The following is a 15,582-nucleotide window of genomic DNA, read 5'->3' as shown; positions in this document are numbered from 1 at the left end:
AGCCCTATGGTATAACTAAATAAAAAGTAGCAACAATTAGGGCCCTTGCTGACTATATTTAACGTTGAATTTCAGGATTATTTTACTTATTTACTTTTGTAACTCCTATTAAGTGTGGTCATACTCAACTACAGTCAGCTGCCAAAAACAAATAAATAATGTCTCTAAACCAATCCAACTGCTTATAAGGTTGATCACACAACCAACGTATAAATAGGAGGGAATTAAAAAGAGATACGGCTTTTAAAGATATAATAGAAATGCCAAATGTTTTCCAGAGTTTGAATTTAATAAGTAAGGGATAGCAGGTGTTGGAATACCATGGGCCCACTGTGGTAAGTTAAGATCCCCCAAAATGTCTGGTAAGGTAAGTTGAAAGATACTGATAATGCAGCAACAATTACACTGAAATCACCCCAAAATTAGGATTCATGTACCTCAGGGTCAATTATGGCATGTGTTGGTCATTACATTTGAAACTCAGCAATTTCCTTTACATATATATCATATTTTTACATATCTATTGTCAGAAAACACACCAACACTTTCCTTTGGAGGACAAGGAAAACGTTAAGCTATCCAATATATTCATGGTAAAAATCATAATTCACAGTTGGATTTTTTTTTTTTACAAAAAGTATCCCTGATCCTAATGACTTGAGAAGGGGGCTTAAAAAACATTTTAACATTATTTAAACATCTTTAAATAATTTCGAAGTCAACGACCCCAACTTTCTCTCATTCCCTTCGGGGGCTTTCTCTGGAGCTGAGGGAGGGCAAGAAGGCAGCCGAACAACCAGGGACACTCGTGCAACTGCGGCCATTTTAAACATGGGTGCGAGGTGGGGCGGGAAAGGGGTTGGCAGAAGTGTTGGGTTCGTTGTCAAAATAGCTACACCTTCTTTTTCTGTGGGGCTGGCCTCTGGGAAGAGCGAGCCCCCCAAAAGGCCGGCAAACAGGCTGTGGTGGGTCGCGTACTGATCGCCGGGGCTTGATCTCGGGGCACCGCCGGGGGATTGAGGGGAACGCCGCAAGGAGGGGGAAGCGTTGGCCGCCGTACAGCCGCCACAGCCCACAGCCGGGAGGGGGGAAGGGTGGTGGCGGCGGCGGCGAGGAGCAGTCTGGCTCGGTTGGGTTCATTCGTTCTTACCGCCCCGCCTTTAGGTGGCAGGCAGCGCAGCGGCCAGAGCGAGCCCGCCGGCGGGACTGCAGAGGCCTTTTCTTCTTCCCGCCTGCCGCAAGCGGCCGAGAAGTTGCTGCTGCTTCTGTTGCCGAACACAATAAAGGGAGGCGGGTGAAAAGAAAGCAGCCGGCAACGTTTCCCTTTCGCGCTTCGTAGGCCCGACCCGGCTGAGGGGCCCTTGAATAGCCATCCCCCATCACACCCGGCGCCTCCAAGCCAGTCGCTGGGAAGTCGGCCGGAGGAGGCAAGGAGGCGGCGGCGGGCGCAGGCCGAAGGGAGAGGCCTAGTGTGTGCCGTACCCTGCACCTCTGAGACGGCGCCTGGGCCAGACCGAGGCGGGGGGGCGAAAGGCTGGTCGGCGCGATGGTGTGAAACGAAAGCAACGCCTGAGCGAAGATGGCCGGTGGTGGCGGCGTCGGCGGCGGTAGAAACGTAGGGAGTATCCAGCAGTCGGGTTTTCTCGAGGGTAAGTGGATTTCGGTGGCAGAGAACCGCGGGTGGGGGGAGGTTGGAAGCCGAAGCCAATTTCCGCGAAAAGAAGCCTTTTCCCTGTGGATTGAGGGCGTCCTACTTCCGAGTAAACCTATCTCGAAAGGCGGCTCGGGAAGGTAGCAGCTGGATCCTTCGCGTTTGGTTTCCACGAGTGGGGATTTTATATCCTATAGGTTCGGGAAGTCTTATGGGAGTGAGGTAAAAGAGGAGCAGGAGCGGTTTACTCTACTTTTTTTCTTTTTATAAAATCCGAACAAAAGCAAGAGGAGAAACCTGCATGCTGGGAGGGGAGCGGTGTTAGGAGGATGGCTGGCAAAGGTTAATATTTCGATAAGAGATGAAGCTAATTGAGTAAGACTTTTGTGTGGTAGTCTTCATTATGGCAGCTGCTGGCACCCCTTTTACTTTATTTTCCTTTTGCCCCAAAAAGAAGGTTTTCCTTTTCTGCATTAATTGTTTTAACGATATCTTGAAGATACTGAGGCAGAAAAATCAGCTGATAGAAAATGCTGATGTGAGAATTACTATACCTGGTTTATATGGTTACTCTTCCCCTCAATTTATGTGCTTCTTTTCCATATCTTGCTGGATATCAGTTGGTAAAAAAACAGTTTACAGTGCTATCATAGATACCTTTGCTACCAAGTAATGGCTTATTCTAGGAAGGTGGGCATGCCTTTACTACCTTAATTGAACATCCATATTAGAAGAAATACTAACTCCAGGCCAACTCAGAAGTCACAAAAATGGGTGGGCTTTCATCTTTTTTATATATTCTGGTTAGAACAAAATATGAAAAGTACCTTCCAAAGTTAAGCATAAAATGCCAGAATAATAAATTCCACTTGGTAATTATATTTTCTTTGATGACTTAAATAGCTTAATATACTGCTTTTCTCTTCAAAAATAATTCAGTGTTTTTTTTATTTATAAAAGAGATTCTAAGAATATTTTTTAGGTGTGTGTTTAATTTTGAGAGTAGGATACATTCATATGTTGAATGTGCTGTCTAACATTGATAATTTTACTTTCAGTGTGTATCCATGAAATGAGATAATAAGGTTTCATACCAGCTCTTCAAATTCTATGAGGAAGAATGATATGAAGGCAGAGTCATATGTTAGTTACTTCTTTGGATTTCTGTGGAAATGTACTGGATTTATTATCAGAGCAAAGATTAAAGATTATCTTTTTCCTATTATGACTATATGTTGAATAGCATATATGTATACATAATTCAGCAGCAGTGCTTACAGTCATCAATGCATTTCCTACCTGCTTTTTATACCTAAAAAGGAAAACATGAAGCATTCCTGAAATTTAGTGGTATAGGGGTTGTAGCAGTGCAGTGACAGAAAATGACACTGCACTATCAAAGCATGCTGAAACAAAAGGAATACATTGACAGTTGTCTTGTTTGGAAAGTTGTATACATGAAACAGTTTTTTGTGGTTTGACAGTTTTTGCCGCATCATAGTAATAAACTCTTCACAAATGTTTGTGAAATATAAATGGCTATAATGTCGTATGAAGTTGTTTCATAAATAGTGGTTTCTCAGGCATAGAAGCCCCTATGCAGTTTAGTCTCAAATTGCTATTAATAAGTATATTTTAGTGTGCTATCTCAGTACAACCACAGGGGTGTAGTCCACATTAACTAGTATCCCACTTAACATGTCAGATAGATTTGTAATCAATATTGAACCATTTATTTCATTTTTATTAATACATTAGTAATAATTATAAAATATTAGCATTGTTTTGGAACTTCTCACAAGTAGATAAATGTGTTTGTATATAAATGTGTAGATACGTGAATTATTGCTTGGATTGCAGGATTATTTCATTCAGCTTGCTATTTAAATCAAATATGGGGGTAAAATTCTCTGCAATAGCATGGAAAACAAGGCTATTTTGACCCTGAAGGGCAATATTTCCTAAATATTATTTTCCTATATTAACATTTGAATTGCATGTATAATAGTTTGATTCAGAACAATGATTTCAGAACAATTATGGCTAGTGTACCTCCTATTTTTGTTGCATAATTTAATCCAGGTATTCCAAGCTTCATTTTCCATCAAGATTTTAGAAGCCACTTGGTTCTTATTTTAATATATTATCTTTCTAATCAGTTTGCAGTCTATAACTATCCTCAGGAGCTAGATAATTTAAGACTGAACTGGGCCAACAGAGAATAAGGAACAAGGAAGAAGCATTGAATTATTGGAATATACTGAGAGGGCAAGATGAACAGGATAGGGGTGTCTTCATTGATGTCAGAGAATAACCATGGTATGAAATAAAACAACAGCAGTGACATTTGTAATTTTGAATAGGTATCATAGATTGCTACGGCGACAGTCACAGAAAGACTACCATAAAAAGGAGGAAACACAAAATGGCTGTTGTAGGTGAATGGCTAGTTTACAGTAGAATAGCAAAATCTACATAGGGCAAATAGAAAGTGGCTCTTTTAATAGACAATCATGGCTTATATGGGGTCACCTTCAAATATAATCAAATTAATACATGATGTGTATGACTTTGTGCAGTTTCTATACTGATTTTTAAAACATTTTAATGAAAAATTAAATATTCTGTATTGGTATGATAAAGATAGTTAACATATCAAAGCAGAATTTGCACCAAATCAATATCAAATAGAAAAATGAAGCTTGGACCATTCCTTGCTGCTATAATTTGAGTATTGTATTCTACATGTTACTTATGTTCATTACACCACAAGCAGGAGCTTGTTATATTAAACTTATTAATGATACATTGATCTCATGTTGTTATATCTCTAGAACAGGGGTCACCAACCTTTTGGACCTCAGGGACCACCAAACTCATAATTTTTGATCCCAGGGACTACTAACTGGTTCTGTGGGCATGGCCTAATTTGTGGGTGTGTCTTGGTGGTCATGTGACTGGCTGGGCATGACTTGTATGTAAAATATAAATATTTATATAAATATTGAATTTTTTATTAAAAAAGAGCAACTTTTACCCAAAATCAGGCAAAGCAGGCAGGCAGGCAGATTGAGTTGCTCACATAATCACAGATTCATTCAGAAATCTATCTGCCATTGGCTAGCTCAATCTGTCACATAAAATTTGCTTGCAAGCAAACTCACAAAATTAACTCACAACACACCATGTATGTAAATATTGAATTTTTTATAAAAAAGAGCAATTTTTACCCAAAATCAGGCAAAGCAGGCAGATTGAGTTGCTCACAGAATCATTCAGTGATCTATCTATCTGCCATCGGCTAGCTCAGTCTCTCAAATTTGCTTGCTGTGAGTCTGCACTGAATTTGCTTACAAGCAAACCTTCAGTCCGAAGGGAGGTTTGGCAGAGCCAAAGATTTAAACTTTCTAAAGACTAGCTAGAAAGCAAGAAATCCAACCATTTCCGGCTTCCTAGCTAATCTAAATCTCCTGGCACAGCAGAACAGATGATGGTTGGAAAAAGGAAAAATAGCAATTTTAGCAGTCAAGTTTTCCGGGTAAGTGAGTGGGAGGGGAGCGTTCCTGCGGGCCATGTGGGCAGCGCAGCCTTGTATTTCTGTGCAGCTTGGATTAATTGCTTTGTGGGGGTGCTCTGGGGGTGAGATTTCTCTGCGGCCCACCAAAATTTTCTCAACGCCCACCGGTGGGCCGCGTTTTTTAAATCGATTGTTGTATATAATTGCAATCAGTTTATGCTAATCTCTTTATCTTTCTAATGTTTTCCAGATAGGTTGTAGCCACATTTATTTACCTACCGGTATATATTTATATATCATCCCAGTTGAATAATAGTTAAATATTTATCAGCATGATCAATGGCTGCAAGATGGGAGAGATAGTATTCATTCACAATACAAAATTGAGAAAAAGCAACTTCATGGAACTGTTGGGAATTGTATGAATACATTCTGATTGTGGCTATGATACATTATGTATCATGTTCATGTTTACTAGTCAACATGTATTGCATGAACCTAGACCCGTGATGGCGAACCTATGGCACGTGTGCCACAGGTGGCATGCAAAGCCATTTGTGCCGGCACACAAGCTGCAGGCAAACTTACCTCACTGCGCATGTGCGTGCCTCACAGCTGATTTTTGCCCGGTTTGAGGCCTTTTTTGGCTCCCCAAAGGCTTGAGGAAGGCTTCTGCAGGCTTTGCAGGCCAAAAACTAGCCCCATTTCATCACTTCCTATTTTTCCGGAAATACCGGAAGTGATGAAACGGGCCTAGTTTTCAGCCTGCAGAAGCCTTCCTCAAGCCTCTGGGAAGCTGAAAAAGGCCTCAAACTGGCCGAAAATCAGCTGTGAGGCTCAGTGCAGGTAAGAGGGCAGTGGGGGGGGGATTGCGCGCCCATGCGTAGGGGTGTGGGGGGCGTACATTGCCTTCTCGGTGCTGGCACGCGAGTGTGAGCATGCAAGCACATGCACAATTTTTGGCACAGGCGCCCAAAAAGGTTAGCCACCACTGACCTAGACACTAGTTTGAAAAAAATAGTAGATTTGCTACTTTTATATACACTGCTCAAAAAAATAAAGGGAACACAAAAATAAGACATCCTAGATCTGAATGAATGAAATATTCTTATTAAATACTTTGTTCATTACATAGTTGAATGTGCTGACAACAAAATCACACAAAAATTATCAATGGAAATCAAATTTAGCAACCCATGGAGGTCTGGATTTGGAGTTACACTCAAAATTAAAGTGGAAAAAACACTACAAGCTGATCCAACTTTGATGTAATGTCCTTAAAACAAGTCAAAATGAGGCTCAGTAGTGTGTGTGGCCTCCACGTGCCTGTATGACCTCCCTACAATGCCTGGGCATGCTCCTGATGAGGTGGCGGATGGTCTCCTGAGGGATCTCCTCCCACACCTGGACTAAAGCATCCCACAACTCCTGGACAGTCTGTGGTACAACGTGGCATTGGTGGATGGAGCGAAACATGATGTCCCAGATGTGCTCAATTGGATTCAGGTCTGGGGAACGGGTGGGCCAGTCCATAGCATCAATGCCTTCGTCTTGCAGGAACTGCTGACACACTCCAGCCACATGAGGTCTAGCATTGTCTTGCATTAGGAGGAACCCAGGGCCAACCGCACCAGCATATGGTCTCACAAGGGGTCTGAGGATCTCATCTCGGTACCTAATGGCAGTCAGGCTACCTCTGGAGAGCACATGAAGGGCTGTGCGGCCCCCTAAAGAATGCCACCCCACACCATTACTGACCCACTGCCAAACCGGTCATGCTGGAGGATGTTGCAGGCAGCAGAACATTCTCCATGGCGTCTCCAGACCTTGTCACACCTGTCACATGTGCTCAGTATGAACCTGCTTTCATCTGAAGAGCACAGGGCACCAGTGGCGAATTTGCCAATCTTGGTGTTCTCTGGCAAATGCCAAACGTCCTGCACGGTGTTGGGCTGGAAGCACAACCCCCACCTGTGGACATCAGGCCCTCATACCACCCTCATGGAGTCTGTTTCTGACTGTTTGAGCAGCCACATGCACATTTGTGGCCCGCTGGAGGTCATTTTGCAGGGCTCTGGCAGTGCTCCTCCTGTCCCTCCTTGCACAAAGGCGGAGGTAGCGGTCCTGATGCTGGGTTGTTGCCCTCCTACGGCCTCTTCCACATCTCCTGATGTACTGGCCTGTCTCCTGGTAGCGCTTCCATGCTCTGGACACTAAGCTGACAGACACAGCAAACCTTGCCACAGCTCGCATTGATGTGCCATCCTGGATGAGCTGCACTACCTGAGCCACTTGTGTGGGTTGTAGACCCCGTCTTATGCTACCAGTAGAATAAAAGCACTGCCAGCATTCAAAAGTGACTAAACCATCAGCCAGAAAGCATAGGAACTGAGAAGTGGTCTTTGGTCACCACCTGCAGATCCACTCCTTTATTGGGGATGTCTTGCTAACTGCCTATGCTTTCCACCTGTTGTCTATTCCATTTGCACATTTCACCTGTTGTCTATTCCATTTGTGAAATTGATTGTCAATCAGTGTTGCTACCTAAGTGGACAGTTTGATTTCACAGAAGTGTGATTGACTTGGAGTTACATTGTGTTGTTTAAGTGTTCCCTTTATTTTTTTGATCAGTGTATAAATCTGAACAATTCTGGCATTATTCAACAAACTGGAATCCTTCCCAATTTGAAAATAAAGGTAAGTTGATACTTCAAGATTTGTCAAAATGTGTCAAGTCAGGAATATCAGGTAACTGACTAACCACTTAGAAACGAGAATGTTGGAATATTATTTAGATTCAACAAAGTTTTTTCTTAGTTTCTAAATAATATAAATAAATAACAGGAACAATTTTTCTAAAATCTTTGTTTTGGGCAGTGAGCAAGAACAGAATACATGATAAATAAAACAAATAAGTAGGAAAAAATAAAAGCAATATCCTTGTTAATGTATTGTTTTTTAAGCATAAAACTTATTTTGGAAGCGTTTTATTTTGCTTGAAAAAGAATTTGAAGTTGCATTTGTATATTTAGTTTTTCTGATAACGCATTCCTTTATTGGGAAGAAAAAACTATATTTGTGGACAATGTTGAAGTAAGTTAAAGTTGAGTAATCATTTCAATGCTGGGTGACCTTGTTCCTGTTTAGTGGTATCATTGGCAGACATAACAATTTACTGTAGTCTTCCTTTAAAATTGTGGTGGAAGAGATTGGTTTTTGATACTGCCTCATCATCAGAATTAAAAACAAGTTAATAAGATAGGAGTGGAGGAATAGAATGAAGTCTTTTCATCATCTATGTGATCATTTTGCTCACTTCATCAAAACAAGAATTATATTTAGAAAAGCAAGGCTCTGGAAATCTCAATGAAGTAGCTGTGGATAATATGCATATTTGATTATGTGGAATCCCAACAGTTGGTAGTGGTAGGTTGATTGGATTTATTTTTTGCATTTTTTTCTTCCTTTGTCTCTATACCTCAGTTTCTCCCTTCCCCAACTATCTTACTTTTTGGAGAACTGCCCTTTCACTTTGAAAACTATATACTTCTGTTCCATACACTTCTGCTATGAAGCAGTGCTGATACACTTTGGGCCAATTCCAAAGAGAACTTATAATATTCTCATTCAGTAATTTATTTCAGATTGAATTTAAAATATTTATATTAGCATTTATTTTCTAACAAGTTTTCAGTTTTGTTAACTCAACAGCGAACTAAAACTTTGGATTCGTCAATATGAGAATCCCAATAATAGAAAGGAGGCCTGTTTTATTAAAATTCATAAGAGATTATAAAAAAACTTTAATTTTGAATTAGCATGGAAGCAATTCACAAAATTATTTAGTAACTTTAAATCAGAATTTAAAATGAAAAACGGCTAGTATGTTTTTTGGCCCTTTCTATTTTTAAGATTGAACAGAATTGATAGTAAAAGTCAAAACTTAGGTTCCATTAGGTCTCAATTTTAGAGACCCAGTTTAGGATAAGGTAAAGGATAAGGCACCAGGCTAGAAATCAAGAGACTGAACTCTAATTCTGCCATAGGTACAACCCCACTCACTCTCACCCCTAAGGAGTCAGTGGCAAACTATTTCTGAAATCTTGCCAAGAAAAACTGTAGGGACTTGTGCTTAAAAAACAAACACACTGTGAACAACTATTTTTTTTCTGGAAAAAAGGGGAAATCCCATTGTTAATACTGTACAGAGTTGTATGAAAAAATAAGTCAGTCAAATTAAACCTAACGTGTTTTTTTAGAAATGTAAATAATGCTTATGTGAAATTGTTCACAGATCCACATGAAGAAGAAAAAGGGTAATATGGCAGAGAAGTTTGAAGCCCCTTTCATTCAGTTCTTTGTAACACTAATAACTGCTTCCATATATTTATTATAGGCAGCTGAAAAATCTTTGTACGGTATTTCTATTTGCCCCCACTCTTTGCAGAACTCATCAAATTCAAAAATACCCTTAGATCTATTTTTGTGCACGTCATGTTTGAGATTTGTCCAAGATTTTGAATACTTAAATCTGAGGTTTGTGAAGGACATTTCAAAATCTTTGTCTTTATAAGTATTTAATAGTTCATTTGGAGATAAATTTCAGATCATTGCATTGCTAAAATTCACAGTTTCCTTTCAGGTTTAATTTCTGTAGTGACATGAAAAAAATGCAGAAGCAAGAAGAGAAAGATTCTTAGCTTCATACAAGAAACATTGGAGGCTTTTTTTCTGCCAAAGAAGTTGTTGCAAAGTAGCAACTGGAAGGGTGTCAAACTTCTGCACTTGCCATGTTGTATGATATGTATAACCAGATAATTGGCTATTTCTGTTTATCCTCTACTAAATTGTTGCTTGTAATAAAGTATTCATATAAGTAAAACCTGTGGTATTTTTCCATAGTAGGCATCCTCATCCAACGTGCATAGGACAATAAGATTGTGAAATTGAGTACTGTAAACTAAATAGGAATTGGTTTTATTCTAATATTTATTCATAAGAACACAAACAAAAGTACTAAAAGCAAAGACAACTTGTAAAAGAAAAACGAATTTTAAAATAAGAATGTTATCAAAACAATAAGGTGGGGCTAAAAAAAGTTCTTAGTCTTGCATTAATTCTTTCATTTTAAAGGAGTATATAATTGCATATGTGCATATTTTATGTAGACAGCCTTTATTTTAATATTTTTCAACAACTACTTAAAACTGTTGTGGCAGTGTGATGGATTAGTTCTTAGAATCCCTGTGCACTATTTAAAAGCCAATAGAAGAAAATATATGTAGTTCAGGGTTGAACTATGCAGTCTCTGGTGTTTTCTGAGCTTGCTTGTTTGTTTGCAGAAATTTTATTACCCAACTAGGTAATATACTAATGAGTGTGGGGCTTGTTCCTTGTTTACATTCAATAGTGGGCTTTTCCTTGGTAGTCTTGATTGAGATATTCTTTTCTGCTTGATGGTTTGCCTGGAGTGTATTACCTGCTTATTTGGGTATTGGTTATTAGAGGGGATGTATTCTGGTCTTTTTGTTTCTTTCTTAATTTCCTTTTTATTGTTCCTTTTGATAGTGTCTAAATATGGTTTATTTCTATGTATCTATTGATGTCTGATTTGTCTGAATGCCGAGCTTTCAAGGAATCCCTTAGTGGTTTTGGATTTAGCTTGATCTACAGATGCACAGTTTCCTCGTTGAAATTTGGTTGAGTCTGTTCATGTGTTGTGAAATTAAGGATCATGTTTACTGATTGCTAATTCATATTCATCAATGTGCTCTGCTATGATAGTTTTCTGCCTCTCTGTTCTATGTTATGGTTATTGCTATCCTTATACTGTATGTTGTTGAAACTCCTAGTTTTTCTTCATTTTTCTTCTTCACTTGTGGGTTTACTCAAGATGTTTTGAGGGTTTAAACTAGTTTGTATGGTGCAATGATGGTGCTTGGTTGTTTATGAGATTTAGATATATAGCATTGTTATCCCTTTCTTACCTTCTATTGTTATGCTGTGGTGAGTTGAGTGATCAGACATTTTTAAAAGTTGCATGGGTATCCATTCTGTTGGGAGAAGTTGTGTGGGTGATCTGTTTCCTTTTTCTGTTGTTCCAGGTTGCTGCACTGAGTTTGAACTTGTCTGAATAACATTCTTATACAGCTCCTTTTGTGGGAAGTTGGGTTGTTATTTTGGTAGTGGAGCATTTGGTTAGTGTGGGATGTTTTTTTCTGCAGCAATCCGGAACATTGGGGTTCACAGTTATTGAAGGCATTCCACAGATACAGTGTTTTGACCCCCAACTCAACTTGCCTTCCAAAAGCTTCTAAAAAAGGAGTTTTTCCAGGGGGTATACGTGGGTTGATGCCAGATGCTATTTGAAAAGTATATTTGTATATTTTTTTCTATTAGCTTTTATATTTTAACTTTTTATTGTCATTACTGATTGTTATGAGATGCTAAGCATTACATATGATTGAAACAGGATATATATGTGAATGATAAGTAAATAAAATGGAGAAATACTAATTTTTGTTACCCATATTTTCAGTCAATATTAGTAACAAATATCTAAGCACATACTTCCAGTTGTATTTGATGTTTGTTTTTTTTGCTAGTATTTCTCTAAACCTTTTTTTTTTTGTATTTTACTTCATTTAGTACAGGGGTGTGAAACTCAAGGCCCGAGAGCCAGATCTGGCCCATGGGGTGCTTAGATCTGGCCTGTGGGGCCGACCTGGAAACAGTGAAGGACCGGCCCACAGTGCCTCTGCCAGCAAAAACAAAGCTCTCAAGGGTTGCGCGTGGCCCTCGCCAGATCCATTTTTACAAGAGTCCATCATAGCCAAAAATGGAACTCACAAGGCTGCACATCGACCTCATGAGCTCCGTTTTCACTGGCAGAGGGTTGCAGGAAGCCGTCACAGCCAGGAATGGAGCTCCGGAGCCCGTTTTCTCTGGTAGAGCACTCGGGCCACCACAGGTGCCCCCAGCACAAGTGACATCGAGCTGGTCACGCCCACCTCGGCCTTCTGAGGTCAAACACAACCCTGATTTGGAACTCAACGAAATCTTGTTTGATACCCGATTTAATACAATGCTATGTGCAGTGAATATGATTTTGGCATATTGTTTGTGTACAGAATATAATGGATGACAGTGAAATAGATGCTGCCTTGCACCATTCAAAGTATACTTTGTTCTCCGTAGAACTGCTGCGAGCATCCAGAGAGTGGGAGGTGCTTCAGTCCTTCCTTCTCACAGGCTGAGTTATAATTGAAGAACGCTCCTCCTTCCTCCACGTGGCTCCTCCATGCGTTCTCCCAGTTTTCACTCAGCCTTCGAGAAAGCAGGCAGCGATCTCTTGTTCCTTGGCCGTTTTTCAGAGTTTTTTGCTTCTAAGTGTTCAGGTTTGCCTTTATTCCTTTCCTCCTTGTCCCTGCGTTGATAGTGTGCTCTTAAATTTAATTGGTGAGGCGTTTTTTTGCCTGTAGGAAGGGGTTTAAGGGCTCGGAGCTTTACTTCGCCCCCCCCACCCCTCTTCTCTTTCTCTGCATTTCCGAGCGTGCCTTTATCCAGCCGCTTGTCTCCGTGCCTTGATTTATTGCACTATTATCATTCCCCCCCCTAGAACGCTTTAGAGGAAGCAACGCTTCCTCTCCCAGCCCTGGCTTTTCGTTGTTCCTGATTGCCTGGTAAGCGAATAGGGCTGGTGCGCCTCTGATTGCCTCGCGTCGTGCCGGGCGGCCATTTTGGAACCGCCTCGTGGCCGGCGCCATTTTGTTTTATTTTAAATAATATTTTTTCCTGGCTGTGTGTAATTTTTGTTTTTTGGATTTAAGCTGTGTGGATTGAGGCCCTAAGCGGGACCGTCAGGCCGCGTGGAGCCCCCTTTTTTTATTGGAGGACACTGTGGTTCCGGCCCTGCTGTCTTTCCTTTAGAGGTTTTTTTTTCTTGTTGGCTTTTTCTGTCTGTATCAATCAGCTTGTTCAGAGGCGCGGGCACGTACTTCCCATTGTGTTGGGAGGATGCCTAAAGAGGCCTACCTATTATACTTTTTTTGCTTCCCTTATTTTTTGGCCTCTGCGTTCATTCGGCTCATTTGGATTTGTATTTAATAAATTTTATTATTATTTTCTCCTTGTGCCTATTTGGCCCTGTCCTTGGGCCCCGCCCTTAAAAAAAAAAAAAAAAGAGAAAGATATTATTATTAGTTATTTTATAATATATTCCAGCAAGCTTTTGTGTAGATATTTTTGGATAGTTTTCTCCTTGTGTTTTTTAGTACTTGGTGTTTTAAAAAACAAATTCAAACAAACAAACAAACAAACAAACAAACAAATAAATAAATAAATAAATAAATAAATAAATAAATAAATAAATAAATAAATAAATAAATAATAAATAAAAAATAAAAAATAAAAAATAAAAAAAAATAATAAAAATTTTTTATTCAAAGGGGGACGTGATCTGATTTGGGAAAACCGGTTTGCGTTTGTAAGCCGAACTCCTAGGCGTGCCAACCGCCATATTTGTTGTAAGGTTTTTTTCCTTGATACCATGGCAGAGAACAATCCAACTGGCTCTTCCCTGAAGGCCAAATCGAAGACGCACTATCTTCGTAAGAGGGACAAGGACTCCTCCAGTGCTTCCCAAAAGGACGCCTTAAGGCGTCACAAAGCTCTGGAAAAGGAGTTCAGTAAACGATCTAAAGAACTGCACACTATAACTACCCCACCTTCTACCTCTGCCCATCCCCCTCCCCTGCCGAGTCGTTCTTCCCCCTCCAGGTGCAGTACATCCACCCGGAGCCGCCAGCCATCCCGTACTCCAGAGGCGACCTTCACGCCAACCGCTGCAGGTCTTCGCCCTGAGGAGCCGCGTCAACCATCATCCCTGATAGTATCAGGGAATGGATGCAATTTGCTATCCGTCAGGGTATAGCTGATGGAATGCAGCAGCTATCCAGACCTGGTTCTCGAGGGAGGACTTCCGACGTTGAATCTTTATCTGGTCGATCTCTCTCCGGGCAGGCGCCCCAGCAGGGTCAGGTACCTTCTCATACGGATGCCCCATCCCCAGGAGGGGAGGAGCCTCAGGAGGTCTCGCAGGAACAGGAGGAAATGGGCTTTGAGCCCTTCGGGGAGGAGGAAGGCTCTGAGAGGGGTCCTCGCAGTATTCTGATTTCCTTCTCGGGGACCCTATGGAGGGGGAAATGTCAGAGGACGAGGGCATTTCTCCCGAACAACCGACGGTTGTGGGCCTCTTTAAACCCCAGTTATTTAAGTCCTTATTATTTAAGGCTAAGAATAGCTCAGGCCTGGCCTCTCAATCTCCTTCTGATCCACCGCCATCGACTTCGGAGGATCCAGATGACCTCATGTTCAGGCAACCGATTGTGGAAGCAGAAGTTATTCCGGCCCCCAATCTTCTCAGACTTGGTTGCGAGGCAGTTGGCCTCGGTGGGTCCTACACCCGCCCCCTCTAGTCAGGATAAGAGGATGTTTAATCTGGACCCAGCATTCTCTTCTATGTTAGACACCCCGGAGGTAGACGATCCAATTGTGAGGCTGACCTCCTCTTCCAACCCTACGGATGCGTTGGAGGCGCTGAAGCCAGAGGACAAGCGGGCGGAGATGGCTCTTCGGCGAGCTCACCAGTCCGATGCCTGGGCCATCAGGTCGGCCACGGCCACCTCCTTTTTTACCCGTTCCTCCATCAAGTGGCTCAGGCAGCTCAAGCAGCATACCCCCCCGACTAATACCAGGGCCCATCAGGATATTGCAAAAATCACAGCAGCGGCGGAGTTCGCGGCTGATGCCACCTTTCATTCGGTTAAGTTCGCTTCACGGGCCATCTCCTCCCATGTTACAGCTAGGAGATTACTTTGGCTTCGGCATTGGCAGGCCGATGTTAAAAATAAATCCAAGTTGGCTTCAGCCCCCTTGGCAGAAGGGAAGCTGTTCGGGCCTGCCCTTGAACCCTTGCTTTTGGAAACTCGAAATAAGAAGAAGTTTCTTCCTTCGCTTTTTCGCAGGCAGGAGTCTAGAGGGTCCCAGCCCTTTCGGAGGGGCTCCTTGCGCCCCCATACCAGTCGTCATTCTCCCCTAGATTCCAGGGTTCCCCGTCGTTTCGGTCATCCTACCACGACCGAGGTGATACAGGAGACAGGAGCCGAAGAGGAGGCAGCTTTAGGAGACCCTTTAGAGGCTCCGGTCACAGGGCCTCCCGCCGGCCCAGATAGGGCCTCAGACCTTCTCCCCATAGGCGGTCGTCTCAGGCATTTTGCAGACCTCTGGGAGAGGTCCACTTCGGATGCCTGGGTGAGGAGTTCCGTGCGTTTTGGACTCGTTCTACAATTCCTCTCCCCCTGAACATTTCAGGATTTCACCTGTCTCTAGGGATCCTACAAAGCGGGCTCTTATG

The 15,582-nt window shown here is 41.7% G+C and overlaps 1 protein-coding gene across 4 annotated transcripts in view; it reads left to right on the top strand.

Annotated features, from left to right (window-relative positions):
• Positions 1–790: 790 nt before the first annotated feature.
• The window catches only part of SENP6 (SUMO specific peptidase 6), a 100,951-nt gene continuing 86,159 nt past the window's right edge, over positions 791–15,582 (top strand). For 3 of the 4 annotated variants that reach the window (XM_087944493.1, XM_087944480.1, XM_087944507.1), the window contains exon 1: positions 925–1,649. In XM_087944493.1, coding sequence (XP_087800619.1) covers positions 1,580–1,649 — 70 coding nt within the window. In that variant the 5' untranslated portion in view covers positions 925–1,579. Of the gene's footprint in view, positions 1,650–15,582 lie in introns of all 4 variants that reach the window. The other variant, XM_087944488.1, reaches the window with a different exon arrangement.

This window comes from Notechis scutatus, chromosome 1, assembly GCF_049901735.1.
Source record: "Notechis scutatus isolate UNSWTSFEM ecotype Mainland chromosome 1, rNotScu1.2, whole genome shotgun sequence".
Taxonomy (NCBI): domain Eukaryota; kingdom Metazoa; phylum Chordata; class Lepidosauria; order Squamata; family Elapidae; genus Notechis; species Notechis scutatus.
The sequence above is the reverse complement of the archived record's forward strand: the minus strand, read 5'-3'. Positions and strand labels throughout refer to the sequence as shown.